At 41.4% G+C, this 16,742-nt stretch overlaps 1 protein-coding gene across 2 annotated transcripts in view; it reads left to right on the forward strand.

The window, feature by feature from the left end:
• Positions 1 to 5,594: 5,594 nt before the first annotated feature.
• Positions 5,595 to 16,742, forward strand: part of pard6a (par-6 family cell polarity regulator alpha) — a 35,143-nt gene continuing 23,995 nt past the window's right edge. The window contains exons 1-2 of one of the 2 annotated variants that reach the window (XM_038274840.1): positions 5,595 to 5,913; positions 12,144 to 12,366. In XM_038274840.1, the coding sequence (XP_038130768.1) occupies positions 5,830 to 5,913; positions 12,144 to 12,366 (307 nt within the window). In that variant the 5' untranslated portion in view covers positions 5,595 to 5,829. The remainder of the gene's footprint in view (positions 5,914 to 12,143; positions 12,367 to 16,742) is intronic. The other variant, XM_038274839.1, reaches the window with a different exon arrangement.

Here is a 16,742-nt window from a genome sequence, read left to right on the forward strand (position 1 = left end):
ATGCAATAGGTTTAGCATATCTGGGTTTTCAGCAGAACAATGAAGCAGCTTATCAGGTTCATTTGGAATAAATAAATGAATTATAATCAAAACCTTAAAGGACCAAACGTTTTGTCATCTAAAATATTTTGGTATTAAGCTCTGCAGCTGAAAATGCATGCAGCAACCCACCTTTTCTCTGCTCTAAATGATCCTCACGTGTAAAAGCCACACGATCCAGCAGGGGGAGACAATTTAAATGTCTAACTTCATTCCTGACATCAACTGCCTTTTTATGTTCTGGTCAGTTTGTCTTTTAGCTTTTTTTTATTTCAAAATAGACGTGCAGTATGAGCAGAGGCCTCAAGTAACAAAGTACAAATACTTTGTTACATAAGTAGAAATGTTGGCTATCTATAATTTTCTACACTAATTATTTTTTAAACAACTTTTTACTTCCAGTTTTTACATTTTTTGATTATTATTTTTATTAAACATTTTCTTATTTCAAACAATCATAAAACAAAAAAAAAAAATGGGCATGCAGCCAACTTATATAGAGCATCTTGTCATACAGTTACATATACATTTGATCCATTTTGTGTTTATGACCTTTCAATCCTCAGACTGTATAAGATATTCTCTCATAATGCAAAAAAAGAAATCTCAATAACTCTTTTTTTTTATTGAGGACGTAAGTGAGACACTTTGCATAACAATTTACATTTAAAATTAGAAAAACAATTATATTAACTTATTTCATGGTCATATTATCTAATTATCTTATTTCAAGACTTAAAATACTGCATTGGCAAATAATTTTATTTACCTGATGAAAGTAAGGCAGGTATTTAAGGCATTTTAAAATAAGTGTAACTTACCATTGAGACAATACATACTCTTTACATTTTAGAAAAAATACTTGTTAGTTTTGTTTTATTTGAACTCATTTCATTAAAAACCATCAAAATAATAAGTTAACACAAGCTGCTGCCATCTGTGCCTCAACAAAGTCATGTGTTCTAGTCTGACGCAAAATCTATTAACCTGCTGATGTCGTTACCACAGGCGTCTATTTAAAAAAAAGTACAAATACGTTGTTACCTTACTTTAGTAAAAATGTTTATGCTGTCTATACTTTACTGGAGTCATTATTTTTAGACAACTTTTTCCTTCTATTCCTTCAATTGAAAAAATAGATTTGTTAGTTTTATTTCATTTAAACTCATTTTGATTATTGCCTGTTGGGATTTAAAAAAATAAATAAAAACCATCAAAATAATTAGTTTCATGCAGACAATTAATTTCTTTGTGCTTGGACTCGGTGCTGCCCCAACTTGTTGCTCACCTCAAACCAAAATAAATAGTTTTTCCAGATGATGCAAAGTTAAACGTGATGCTGTTACTATTAGTTATAAAACTAAGAAAAGGAAGTCTAAGAAAGTTATCATCCAGAATAGTAGAAAAATTTTCCTTTAATAGGGTAGAGCAGTAAAGCGTCTGATCTTAACAGTTTCCTGCATTACTTTTACTTTTATACTTTAAGTAGTTTTAAAAAGCTGAAGTTGATCCTTTAATTTTTGCAAAAGTGTTTTAAACAGCCGGATTTATACTTTTATTGCAGTACTATGACAGCTCTCATTATGAGCAAGAATATAGACGTATGTGTCCAGCAGTAATATGAAGGAGTCTCTATGATGCAGAACCTTGAAGTTATTGTTTATCTGTATGTAGGCAACATCCTGCTGGAATATCTCCTGGTTAAATGTAGTAAAAGCTGCATCATAGCAGGTTCCTAAGGTTGGTATTTACCGCCTGTTTTTTTTCCTCTCACACTATCAAACAGGTAAAATACAACAAAGAGCCATCTAGGGCGGTGGAAAGTCATGCGGGAGCTAAAACCAGTCTTTCAGCCGTGCCACACCCACTAAGATACCCAACCTGCCCGGTGGCCGGGACATACCACACATAGCAGAGACACGTAGGATGGACCTGATGTCACACGCCTCACAGAAACAGACATCTGGCTTCTAGAACTCTCTAATGATGCAAACATTTTACTGCTCCAGGAAACTCAGAGATAATTTCAGAGGAAATGAAAAGCATTCAGAGTGATCGACACAAAGATCTAAACGTTGGTTCTGGAAATGGTTTTGCTATGATGCTGTTTCCTGTTTTACAAAGTGGGGATTTATTCATCCACCACCACTCGCCCCTCCCACACCTCCTCCATGCTGACCATGATTCTGGTCTGTCCTGTTTCTGCTTCTGGGTCACCAGGTGACCTTCTTATTCCCATTATAACTAATTTCCCTTTCTGTTTTTTGTGCTGGTTTCATTCAAATCACTGGTTTTATTGGTTTCTAATTCAGATTTTGAGCCAGATTTAGGAAAACAGACCCATTATCCAAATAGAGAAATGTTAATAGAATAGACATCCATTATCTGTTGTAGGTTTTGTCCCCCTCAAGTCCCTTTTCTTCTTGTTTTCCTCTCTATGTTTTGTACTCAGCTGACTTTTCATGCTGTCTCTAAAGGAATGAAAGATTTTTTCCAAGCACTAAGCTCACTTAGCTGATTGCTCCTTCCTGTGTTTCCAAAAAGGCCAAAGTAAATAACCCAGTCCTTCTTTTCACTGTAGAAAAGCCATGATCTGCTTCTCTGTTCTCCATTTTTCATTTGGATGAAATAACAGCTGCATGAATCATGACAGCAGACAAGATAGAGGAGAGCAGGAGGCGGGGTTACCAATCTACTTGCTCTGGAGAGCAGAGTTCGCTGCTTTTAGATGTTGTCTCCAAAGTCTCCAGTAGCAGAAAAAAGTCGCTAGATTTGGCGCTAGGAGCTTTTTAGAAATCAAAGTGCTAGAGGGGTCTGAAAAGTGGCTAAATATAGCGACTAAAGCGCTAAGTTGGCAACACTGCTCTTTGCATGGTTTGTTTTCAAATGGTTTGCTGCTGTCTGTTTGGACCTTTCTGAACATGTGCAGCAAATGGACTGATCCAATATGGTGGACACTGAAGGGGGGGGGGGGGGGGGGGCTGAGACATACTTAATATTATCAGTGTTCTGATGGCATTTTAACAAAAGGATTTTATCAAAAACATAATTAATGTGCAGAAATAAGGAATAGTTGATTTAACCATAAATGGGAACAGAGTTTTATGGGGCCCCCAGGAGCTTGGGGCCCTAGGCTACTGCCTAGTATTGCCTAATGGTAATCCCCCCCTGGATGGAGGTTTCATGTCTCAGACAGAAGCCGACCACTGATTGGTCAAACCTGTTAAAGACTTTTTTATTAAGCAGCGTTAGGAGCAGCCTCTGGTTCCGAGAGAAGATTTGATCTCAGCAAACAAATCCCACTGAGACACAGAGCAGTAATGGACTGACTTTATGTGATGCTTCACACTAGATCCGATCTGATCACTACTAAAACTAAAAATCAAATTAATGAATGTGGACTGGGCAGCAGAACAGCTGCTTTCTGGTTGCGGTCAGACTGATCCTGAGGTATCAGGTGCCCTGTTCTGTGACTGCTCACACAGATTACAATAACAGATAAACAGCATGACTTGCATCTATTGGTCATCCACTGAGCCGGTGTTCTGTCAGATGAGCATGCCCGGTCAGACCAGAATACCCATAGTCAATACCTGTTTATTCCTTTAGTTTTTTATGAAAAATATACTTCAAACTATCTCAGCGGGCATGTATCCCTTTAGTCATGGACAAAAAAAACAATTTAATTATTTACTTTTTTGGTGTTTTTCGAAGCGTATGGAGGTCTGATCTTAAATTGTTTTCTTGTATGGGTGATACAGTTTGTCCGAGTGGAGTTGCCATATGATGACATCATAAGAAGGAGCGGGGCCCCGAGCAGCTGTGGTACCTACACTGGAAGATGGCAGGAGGGAGGTGTTACTAAATTTGGCCAAAAATGGTCGCTCACCGATTTATAAAATTATTTTAATTTTTTTTACTGATTAAAGCTTAATTCATTAGATCACTGCAAACTTATTAGTTTTAGGTATAAATAATGATCCATTGGTTGTTCCTTGCTGACTTGACTTTTCCTTTAAACAGACAGTAATCCAGCTAAAACATAAATTTTTATCTTCATATTTTCAATTTTTTATTTTCACTGAGAAAACACCACAGCTGAAGGAAGCGGAGGAGCTTTTATGTTTTGCAAGACGTTATTCTCCCGGTTTGATTCATTTTAGCATGTTGTTTCTTAACCAAAATTAGATTTAAACCAGCAACTTCCAGAATGCTCCAAAGCCCTTTTTCACAATCATTAATTAAACAGCGGATTTTAATGTATTACAAGTTGGGATACAAATGTTGTGCTCCCTTTTAGGGAGCACCTTACATAAGCTGCTTTCATGGTTGCACTAACACGCTGGTCCTGGAGCCCACTGGTACTGAGGTAATCAGAACTTGGAGCCAATATGGAGGAAGCAATATGAGCGAAGGGCAGGCAGCTCCCACACTGGAAGAAGAGGTTTTCTGACAGGGAGATGCTGGTTTCTGCTCTCCTTCACAGCAGAATTTGGATGAAGATTAAGGGCTTACTTCCAGGGTACCAAGAACCAAATCAGACCCGGCATAATTCTGCTGAAAGCTACAGAATCTATGAAGGATCCTGATCGATCTGATCGAGGAGGAAATGAAAACTGTTAAAAGTTTCTCTGTCTAAATTTTAGCCCATTCTTTATTAACTCCTGTGTTGTTGTTTTTTTGTATTAACCATACATGGAAACAGAGTTTTATGGTTCAGTTCAGCACAAAGGAAGAGAAATTATTATGCCGACCTGAATATCTGCAAACAAAATTGACAGCAGGGGATATACCATTAGGCAATGCTAGTTAGCTCCCTAGGGCCCCAAGTTCCTGGGGGACCCATAAAACTCTGTTTCCATGTATGGTTAATACAACTATTCCTTATTTGTTAACATTGATTATGTTTTTGATAAAAATCCTTTCACTAAAATGCCATCAGAACACTGATAATATTAAGTGTGTCTCAGCACCCCCTTCAGTGTCCACCATATTGGATCAGTCCATTTGCTGCACATGTTCAGAAAAGGTCCAAACAGACAGCAACAAACCATTTGAAAACAAATGATGCAGTGTTGCCAACTTAGCGCTTTAGTCGCTATATTTAGCCACTATTCAGACCCCTCTAGCACTTTGATTTCTAAAAAGCTCCTAGCGCCAAAGCTAGCGACTTTTTTCTGCTACTGGAGACTTTGGAGACAACATCTAAAAGCAGCGAACTCTGGCAACAGTTTGAATAGTTAGCTTTTAAATGAAGGAAAAACAACATTTCAGTGACTGAAAGTCAGTCTGCAGTGAAAAGGTGTTTATCAGTAATTCTTCCTGTTGCTGGGAGGGGCCCTGACTCTTCCTCCTGTGACGTCAGGTGGGCGCTCAGGTGTTTCAGGTCTGTCCAGCAACACCACATGCTTCTCATACCTGTCATCAAACGTCACAGTGAGAGGAGCAACTGTGCAGGTGATGCTGGGGAGGGGGGGGCTAAGATTAGCCGCACCGCCATGTGTGCAGTAATGCAGCCCCCCCTCCCCCCGCTGCGTCCTTCTGTCTGGCCTGGTGGAGGGAGGGGGGCTCCACCTGTCAGCAGGCTGCTCTCCGCCTCTTTGCATGCGCGTGCACGCGGGTGTGAGCGAGAGTGAGCGGTGAGGGAACAACAGTGGCGCGCGCCGACAGGACGGAAAGCGGCTGCTCCGTAGGCTGGGACCGCTGGGTTCCGCTCAGACTGACACCGAACCAGAACCAGAACCGGAACCAGATCCAGATCCAGTGGATGTTTTTATCCGCAGCGGCAGGATGTCCAGACAGCAGCAGCAGCAGCAGCAGCAGCAGCGGACCCCCATCAGACACACCGACAGCACCGTGGAGGTGAAGAGCAAAGTGAGTCTTCCTCACCGGCTTTCTGGTCGGTTCGGTTCGGGTTTTCGCTCAGGTGAGATCCAGGAGGTTCCTAGGCTGAAACCGACCTTCCTGCGATGGTTCCGGTTCGGTTCGTTCCGGTGGTTCCGGGCCCACCGGAACGAACCGAACCGGTGCAGTCTCTCCGGTTTCAGGCCAGGTGTAAACAGGTCGATCCTGGTTCTGGATGTGTCTAATATCTGGGATATAAGCTGTAATATGGAGGATCGGAGCCAAAACAAACATCTCTGATTGTTTGGGTTTGAAACTGAGCTAAATATGAACAGAAAGATATTTATTCCTAGATCAGCTATACACACTGATCCCACTCTAGGAGGATATCTGTGAGATTAGGAAGCTTCATTCACAACATTGAAGATAAATGAAAACATCATCATCATCATCATCATCATCATCATCATCATCGTCATCAGAGGCTCTGTGATTTCAGAACATTCAGGAAATGTGACCCGATCAGAAACAAGCCGATTAAACCTTTCCAGGATCCTCCATGATGGCCTGAATGCTTCTATGAAGAAGAAACATGTTTTGCTAGCTATAGAACTAGAACTCATAGATGACACAATCATTAGGCCATTCTAGACTCAGCTGGAGAAGCAGAGTTCAGACTTTCACCAAGGAGCTCATTTCATTGGAGACGTCCGCCTTCAGTTAATTCCTCTGTTCACCAGTTTTGTTATCGATCAGATAAAACTTCACCAGTGGCGTCAAAAGTTCACACATTTGTTACTTAATTAGAAGTATAGATACTGCAGTTTAAAAACACTCTGGTAAAAGTTAAACTTGAACTCTTTACTTAAGTAAAAGTGAAAAAGTATGTGCTCCAAAAAACTACTTAAAGTATAAAGTAACCTTTAATAAAAAACAGCCAGATGCCACTATATGAATTGAAAGCTAAATTTTTCGACTATTTCTAAAAATTCTTTGAGATAGGGCCAAGGAGGAGGGAGGTCTTGTTGGTCTCCATCTCCCGATAGGGTCTCGCCTGTGTCCGACCTTTCAGACATTTCAACATCATTTCCTGAATCCTACATTTTAGCATGCCATAGACAATTCATGTTTGCAGTTTGAAGAACACCTGCTTGCTTCTGATGATTTCCTTTAGCTAACCAATGAGTGTTTGCGTTATATGACTCATCCAATCACACTAGTTTTCACTAGATGTGGATGGAGCCAATGATCTGCAGTGGATGGAGCACATGACGGGAAATAAATATTTATAAACATTTAACCAGGGGTAACCAATTAAAGAAAATCATCAACCAGTAAAGGTCCAGAGACATTTTTAATGATCTGTTACTTTAAACAGAATTTAACACTGAAATAAAATGAGGTGTTTATGCATCCATGTTATACATAGAATTTATTAAATTAAAAAATATAAAAAAAAAATAGAAAATGTTTCTATTTTAAAATGTAAAGTGTTTTTTGAAGTAGAGAACAACAATCGTTCAGTTTGTTTAATAGACAACTTCCTGATTCCCATATTTTCTCAAACACCTGAACTGAGCGTTTGTTATTTTCTTTCTTTTTTCTGTCTTAATGTTCGCAGTGGGCTTTATGCTGCCCTGCAAGGCTTTAAACCAGGGTTTGAATGGAGACTAAGCCGTTCTAAAGCACATATCAAGGAGCTCATTTTCCAGATCCAGATGGAGATCCGGATCCCCATCTGGATCCTGATCCCCATCTGGATCCTCATCTGGATCCTGTTCCCCATCTGGATCCTGATCCCCATCTGGATCCGCATCTAGATCCGGATCCCCATCTAGATCCGGGTCCTTATCTGGATCCGCATCTAGATCCGGATCCCCATCTAGATCCGGGTCCTTATCTGGATCCGCATCTAGATCCGGATCCCCATCTGGATGCTGATCCAGATGAGGTTCCAGATCCAGATGCGGATCCAGATGGGGATCCACTTCTAGACCCGGCTCCAGGTTTCCAGCTGTGCTCAGGTACGGTAGCCTGGATGGTCCATCTATCTTCTAATCTAGAAAATGACTAAATGCAGATAAACATGTTTTAGTCCTATTTTGCAGGACTGCTCTGAGCATTTCCCATGGTGACGTCACACAAGCAGTTCAACGGAGAAAATGGAAAAAGCAACAAATAGTCTCAGAAACATTTTTTGAGGATGTGTATTAGCATTGTTTAGTGATTAAAAGACAGAAATATATACTTTTATTACCATAATTACATTATTTATGGCGACCTGGATGAATATCTTTGTCAGGCCAGAACTTACCGGAACAATCACAGCAGAAGAGGTGGGAGTTGTGTCAGAATTACCCATGATGCAACCATAAGGGTCAACTGTCCTTTTCTATGTCTGCTTCTGTCTCCTTGAACCCCAGTCGGCCTCAGCAGATGGCCGCTCACACTGAGCCTGGTTCTGCTGGAGGTTTCTTCCTGTTCAAAGGGAGTTTTTCCTCTCCACTGTTGCTACAAGCATGCTTAGTGTGAGGGATTGCTGAAGAGTCAATGAGTCGATGCAATCAGCTGGTTTTCCTTAGATAGAAAACTTTGAATCAATCTGAATGGATGATCTGGTGATTTGGAAAGTGACCAGAGATGACATGGTGTGAATTGGAGCTATAGAAATAAACTGAATAGAATTGAAATAAAGTGAAGATGGCAGCTGTAATGAAGCCATGTTTTGATGTCACCTTTTATTGTTTCCTAAAAGAGCTGACGCAGCTTTCAAACCTCCACGGCTTGATGATATTTTCTGATTGGTTCTAAGCTTTTAGTCCCAGCCTTAAAGCTACAGTGTGTAATAATTACAGGGATATACAGTCAGAAATGTAATATATTATACATAACTATGTTATTTATCATCATCTATGAGCTCAGCCTCTTAACCTTAATATTTGCGTTGCCTTAGAATTCGTTATTTATAATTACATAGGAGCGGGTCTTGCAGCCATGGAGGCAGACATCTTTGCGCTACGGCAGCGCAGAGGCAACAAACTAGCGATTGCGAGATCTCCAAAACGTCACAACGATGTAGAAAAAATAACGGGTATATTTATTATCTTAAGTCTACATGAAATCTATACCCTACACAGACTAATGAAATACTATCTGTAAAATTATCTATGTAAACAAACCTCATCACTTGAGAAGGTAGGTGATGAGGACGTCGTGGAAGACATTTTGTTCCGTAACGCTCGCCGAACTGTTGGGGGGGAGAGGCGGTGGGGGGGAGATGTTCATGTTGCTGCGGTCTGCAGTCTGACCGCTAGATATCGCTAAAAGTTACACACTGTAGCTTTAAATCAGCTGCTCTCCAGCTGTGTTTACTGAATCACATCCCCCCTCCCAGCTGGTGACGTACTTACGCCACCATCATATAATGACACCCCAGCTAAATGACAGGTTGAAGATGTTTTATCACGCCGCCAATGACCAAATAATCTCTTAATGTTAACTTATGGAGTGTGTGGTGAGAGAATGGACCAAATGGAGCAGCAATCATCTCCTTCTCCTCCACAGTAAATGGCTCTATAGTCACTTCATCTACAGCCTCTATTATTTTTCTTTAATTAATAAGTCTTCCTCCTTCACCAGTCAGGTTATAGAGCAGAGTTTCATTCTCCGCTGTGGTCTTTGCTCCATAAACTGTAGTTTAAGACGCCATCGTTCCAAAACAGCGGAGGGATTTGAAGAAAACAGAAGTGCTGCATGTTGGCTCGTTTGGACCTGCTGCTCGTTGCTACTGAAACCACTCAGCGTCACGTTCTTTCCCTTTAAACTGCTTCTACGGTTAAATACCCACAGTAGTAGTGAAAAACAGCTAAATGTTGAAAGTATCAGAATTTCCTGAAGGTCAGCCGACAGGAAGTAAATCCATCCTCTTTAGTCCAATCTGGATTCATTCATCTTTAAGCTCTATGTAGGGAAATCCTTTGAAATAAATCTGCATCTGAAATCCAAACTGAGACCTGATGGCCCCAGGTTGGCCAATCACAGATCCGAATGTGTCTGCTGGGAAATAAGGAAATGTTTTTTGTTTTTGTTTTTTTTGTAAAATGTCCAAAGTTTTCCCCTAAATCAAAGCTCAAAGCCTCGATAAATGGTGTCAAAAAACAGAGTTTCCTCTTCCTTCCACTGGATCTTAGCACGGGCAGCAGGCTGGCCTGAGTGCAACACTTCATCACTTTATTCATTAATTCAGTTCTATTCAGTTTATTTCTATAGCTCCAATTCACATCATGTCATCTCAGGTCATTTTCCAGTTCACCAGATCATCCAGTCAGATTGATTCAAAGTTTTCTATCTAAGGAAAACCAGTTGATTGCATTGACTCATTGACTCTTCAGCAATCCCTCACACTAAGCATGCTTGTAGCGACAGTGGAGAGGAAAAACTCCCTTTGAATGTTTAAAACTAGTTTCTTCTAGAGAAAATCTGTTCAGCTGAAAATCTCAGAGCAGAGCTTCTTGGATTGACGGCCTCTGCTGTCCTACGACGGAGTATTAGGGCAAGGCTAGAGATTTTCTTTTTTTTTTCAAATACAAGAATAAAGTCACATTATCAGAATAAAATAGCAATATAACAAGAACAAGGTCATATTACGAGAATAAAGTTGCAACATTATCAGAATTAGGTTGCAGTTTTACGAGAATAAAGTCACATTATCAGAATAATTTTGTAACAGTACTAGAATAAAGTCGCAACATTTATACAATAAAGTCACAACATTATCAGAATAAAGTTGCAACATTACTAGAATAAAGTCACAACATTATCAGAATAAAGTTGCAACATTACTAGAATAAAGTCACAACATTATCAGAATAGTCATTAAAACATTACTATAATAAAGTCGCAACATTACTAGAATAAAGTCACATTATCAGAATAGTCATCGCAACATTACTATAATAAAGTTGCAACAATAATACAATAAAGTCACAACATTATCAAAATAGTCATCGCAACATTACTAGAATAAAGTCGCAACATTATCAGAATAAAGTCATAATATTATAACTATAAATATCATAACTTTTAATATTATGATATTATCCTCATAATGTTATGACTTTATTCTGCATTAAAAAGAAAAAAATCTTTAGCCTGGTCCTAATACTCCAATAAAGCTGGGGATGCACTGTGCTATATTTTCAATCGTTGCATGCAGGGTTCGCAGCTCACGATGTTTGTTCTCACACTGTGCGGCCCGATGCTCTGATGTGACCTAAAGACTGAATTTCATGTTCAACATGTTTGATTTCCTTCTGACCTTACGATTCCTGATCGGGAGGTGATCGTGAGAGGCTAATCGCCCCTCGTACCCCCTGTATACTACATGACGAACGATAGAGCTAAAAAAAAAAAATATTGCACGACTGGAGAATCGACCCAAAAAGGGCCAAAAATCGTACGGTGTACTCTGGGCTGAAGGAGCCACTGAGTAAAACGATATGTACATAACCACCAATAGATGTTCTGTTGCCTTATATAAGGTTAATTATTCCACAGAAAAACCTTAAAAATGGGATTTGCTGCTTATTTGGGATTTAAATATTACTCTTTAAGTCCTGGAAGACAAAAAAAACCCAAGTTTGCGTGATTTAGATGAAAACAATTTGAAAAAAGGACACGGACACGACCTTAGACGGTTTTCAAGTCTGAAGGAATCTGGCTTTACTCCGATTGTTCCGGTCCACCAGGCCTCCTTCACTTCAAATATTTCCAAACAAAGCAGAGCAATGCCAAAAGCATGTGGAGCAACCTGAAATGTCAGCTGCCTCAGGCTGAATTTCTCACCTCTTAAGACTTTTCTGGGTGTTTTTTTTTTCTTCCTGCTTCAGGATCTTCCAGGTTGGAGCGGAATGGCGTCATGGTAGAAATCATAAACCTAGACGCAACAGTCAGCACTCCCAGCTTTGGTGCATTTTAATTCCCCCCTCCCTTTCTCTTTACTTTGTTTTTATTTTTTGGATTATCACTATAAAGAAATCGCAAAAGTGCATCAACTTCTTTCAAAAAGTTTAATTTAAAAGAAAAATAATTTCTACCAATGAAGAGGAAGATGTTTGTTTTTATTCCAATGTCTCATATATAGTGACATCCGGTTATATTGGAGGCTAATTTATGGAGTTTTATCTGGATTGGAATTAAAGGAATTAATACTTTTAAAGAGTTTTTCTTTGGTTTTAAAATGTGTGCTGTTCCTTCTGCAGTTCGAGGCGGAGTATCGCCGTTTTGGTCTGAAGAGGAACAGCTTCGGTGGCTTCAAGGAGTTCTACCAGATCCTCCAAACCATCCATCATATCCATGGCGACGACGTGCTGCTGGAATATGCTGATATCCACGGAGATCTCCTTCCAATCAACAATGACGAAAATTTCAACAAAGCCGTCTCTCTGGCCAATCCCGTTCTCCGGATTATCATAACCAAAAAAGGTGAGAGCTGTAAAGAGAAAGGAAGCTTAAAGTTGGCAACGGCGCTGCAAAAGCGAACTAGAAATAAGTAAAAATTAAATTCGTAGGGAATCGGCTGTTCTAACGGGTGCAGTTCCAAATTCTCCTGAGTGGTGCCCGACTTTACACGAGTGAATAAAGTAAATGTGATTGGTCGATTATCAATGGGGCGGGATTGTTGTGGCGGAAGGTTTGCAACCATCTTTGGTTGCGGCCGGTTTGTCAGAAGCATCTTGCTAACCAGTTAGCAACCTAGTGCTAGTAGGTTCCCAATGGGATATTCCATTGGGACCAAGTAGCACTAAATTGGTGACTTAGAAACGACACTGTCAAGGAACGCTATGGACAGAGGAAACATGCAAGAGGAGGAGAGTTTAGTGTCGGAGGTCGTGGATGAGTCTCCTCCGTCATCCATTTTTTATTTAGAGGAGGAAAGCAGGATGAAGATGTTGTGGAAGAGGACGCCAGGGCGGCAGAAGCTTGGTTTGGTGTAGAAGGCTTCCAGCCGTACATGTTTGAGCCCTTGCCTCACAACGCTGCCAGTTCTGTTAGCTCTACGCCTGCTGAAGACACAGACGTCCATCCCTGTGAACACTGGGACGGAACTCAATGGGAAAGGAAAGGATTATGGGGCCAAAATGGTAGCTTTAATATTTGCAAATGTGTGTGGAGAGTTGTGTGTCTGTATCTCGATTTGTGTGTGTGCAGTGGGATTTGAAAATGTGTAAATAAATCTGTAAATGTGTGAGGAGATTTGTGTGTCTGTACAAAAATCTGCAAATGTGTAAAACTACTTGTGTGTAATCCGTTTTGCAAATGTGTAAAAAATCCACAAATCTGTATTCAGATCTGCAAATGTGTACTGAGATTTGCAAATGTGTAAAAAATCCACAAATCTGTATTCAGATCTGCAAATGTGTACTGAGACTTGCAAATGTGTAGATCAATCTGTAAGCACACACAGAGACACTTGTGTCTGAAGTATTTTCGCTTCAAGACCCAGAAATACAGACAAATCATTGGTTACAAGTCAAGCGGTTTTTCGGTTGGCTCTCTTTACACACGTGATTTTTGCTACTCTTCTGCCGCGTGAGATGCACAAATGCGTAGAAGGATTTCTATGTGTATTTTCGCGATTTGTAACCCCTTGCGCAGGCTCGCAGGCTCACATGCTGCCCTGACCGCAGGCTCGCAGGCTCACAGGCTCACAGACAGCCTCTCTCTGCTGCGGCAGTTCAGCACAACTTGCTTCACATACAGCCACATACCACCAGTTGGCGGTATTGTATTGCACAGTACGTGACGTTACTGGGGTCCTAGGGGTTGTACCTGCTAAGTTGAGAGCAATGGAATCCCGTCAGCTTTCTGTAAGTATATTTCTTTAATTTTTCCTATAGTTTGCATTAGTAAAACTGTTTCTTCTTCTTCTGCTTCTGTTTTATGGCGGTTGGCAAGCAACTTTATGATGTGCATTACCACCATCTACTTCAGTGGAGTGTGGATCGGGATGCTATGTATTTTCCCACTGAAAAATAAAAATAAATATTAACAATATTTACATAAATAAACTTATATCCTTTCTACCAATTTCGTTTTTTCAGGATTGTTTATCAAATTACAAAAATAATCATAAGTAGATTTCCCCCCCCCCAAAATATCTTGTATATTTAACTGTAATTTATTTTCTTGTAACCCTTCTCTCCATAGAATATTTATAACAAAACAACAAAACATGCTCCACCGTCTCCCCTTGATAACAAAAACCACAACCTCCTGTTCCAATTCTAAATAAGTTTCCATTTAACCCCGTGTTTCCGAAACGTAATCTAGATATAACCTCTTTTTTATTCCTTTCCGTTCTCCTCATTTCACCAATTTTCCTTTGAAGACTATAAAGCCAACTTCCAGTTCTATGCTCTTCCCACAGCTTCTGCCATCTTTCCGTAACCTTTTGTTTAATAATAGATTACATTTTTTCCTTACTGAATGGTAGCAATATGTCCTTGTCACGTCTACTCCCGCAGCGGAGGGAAAAAAAAGGTAGAGGCTGTCTGTGAGCCTGCGAGCCTGCGGTCAGGGCAGCATGTGAGCCTGCGAGCCTGCGCAAGGGGTTACAAATCGCGAAAATACACATACAAATCCTTCTACACATTTGTGCATCTCACGCGGCAGAAGAGTAGCAAAAATCACGTGTGTAAAGAGAGCCAACCGAAAAACCGCTTGACTTGTAACCAATGATTTGTCTGTATTTCTGGGTCTTGAAGCGAAAATACTTCAGACGCAAGTGTCTCTGTGTGTGCTTACAGATTGATCTACACATTTGCAAGTCTCAGTACACATTTGCAGATCTGAATACAGATTTGTGGATTTTTTACACATTTGCAAATCTCAGTACACATTTGCAGATCTGAATACAGATTAGTGGATTTTTTACACATTTGCAAAATGGATTACACACAAGTACACACATTTGCAGATTGTTGTACAGACACACAAATCTCACACATTTACAGATTTATTTACACATTTTCAAATCCCACTGCACACACACAAATCGAGATACAGACACACAACTCTCCACACACATTTGCAAATATTAAAGCTACCATTTTGGCCCCATAAATGATTCTCATTTCAACTGTTGCATATATTAGCTGCAACATATGAACAAGATGCTATGACCGAAAACATTTGATTGACAGATGACCGTTGATATATGATTGGCTGAATTTAGGTGTTCAGGCTGACGTAGAACTAACTGCCCTGCATAAAATAATGAAATAACACAGAGTTTAGGACAGGATTCTTTTAAAAATAGAAATTTTCTAACTTTTGGGACAATATAGTCTGATAAAGAGTACATTTATATACATGTTTAAGCCAGAATGATTTGACATTTAAATATGACTTCCCTACAACTTTAAGTTTATATTGCACAGGCGTAACTTTCTGAAGGACTGGTGTGGATAGTTCCCACCATTAGTTTCTGTCTTTTTTAACTTTAGCCAATGGTAACAGAGGTTGGGTGCAGCTAACTGTGTTCATAGCATTTTGAGTCGCTGTTTTTTTCCTCTTTCGCGCTGCTATCATCACCGCTGACATCATCGCATCTGTTGTTTAGAGACGTCTGATTTGCAGTTGCATTTCACTGCACACATAGTAGGTACGTGAAGGAGGAGAGACACAAAGCAGCATTAACAAGCAGCTACTTTGATAGATGTCAAAGTAAAAGTTAGCAGACGGGTTGGTTAAAATATTAGAGATGCCATCGTTGGACGTCGTAGACATCGGGAGTTTTTTCAGCTAAAAATGGCAACAATTATACAAGTTGGTAATATAATGCAAGAAGCTGAGAAAACATAGTTTGTTCTTCTTTACTAGTTTTAAAATCTTGGCTTTTAGAGGACCATGACTCCCAGTTCCAGGTTAAAATGTAGGTCCCTGAGCCCCCACCCTCAGTGCGCCTCCACCCTCGGAGCGCCCCCACCCTCAGAGCGCCTATACCCTCAGTGCGCCTTCACCCTCGGAGTGCCCCCACCCTCAGAGTGCCCCCACCCTTAGAGCGCCTCCACCCTCAGAGCGCGCCCAACCTTAGAGTGCCTCCACCCTGAGGGCACCTCCACTCTTAGAGCGCCTCCACCCTTCGAGCGCCTCCACCCTCAGAATGCTTCCCCCCTTAGAGCGCCCCCAACCTCAGAGCGCCTATACCCTCAGAGCGCCCCCACCCTCAGAGCGCCTATACCCTCAGAGCGCCCCCACCCTCAGAGCGCCTATACCTTCAGAGCGCCCCCACCCTCAGAGCGCCTATACCCTCAGAGTGCCTATACCCTCAGAGCGCCTATACCCTCAGAGCGCCCCCACCCTAAGAGCGCCTATACCCTCAGAGCGCCCCCACCCTCAGAGCGCCTATACCCTCAGAGCGCCCCCACCCTAAGAGCGCCTATACCCTCAGAGCGCCCCCACCCTCAGAGCGCCTATACCCTCAGAGCGCCCCCAACCTCAGAGCGCCCCCACCCTCAGAGTGCCCCCACCCTTAGAGAACTTATACCCTCAGAGCGCCCCCACCATTAGAGCGCCTCCACCCTCAAGGCGCCTCCACCCTTAGAGTGCCTCCACCTCAAAGGCGCCTCCACTCTTAGAGCGCCTGCACCCTTAGAGCACCTCCACCCTCAGAGCGCCCCCAACCTTAGAGCGCCCCTCAGAGCGCCCCCAACCTTAGAGCGCCCCTCAGAGCGCCCCCAACCTTAGAGCGCCTCCACCCTCAGAGCGCCTCCACCCTCAGAGCGCTTCCCCCCTTAGAGCGCCCCCAACCTCAGAGCGCCTCCACCCTCAGAGCGCCCCCACCAACTTTCATCACA

Source organism: Cyprinodon tularosa, unplaced genomic scaffold, assembly GCF_016077235.1.
Source record: "Cyprinodon tularosa strain WSP-4 unplaced genomic scaffold, ASM1607723v1 ctg933, whole genome shotgun sequence".
Lineage (NCBI taxonomy): Eukaryota > Metazoa > Chordata > Actinopteri > Cyprinodontiformes > Cyprinodontidae > Cyprinodon > Cyprinodon tularosa.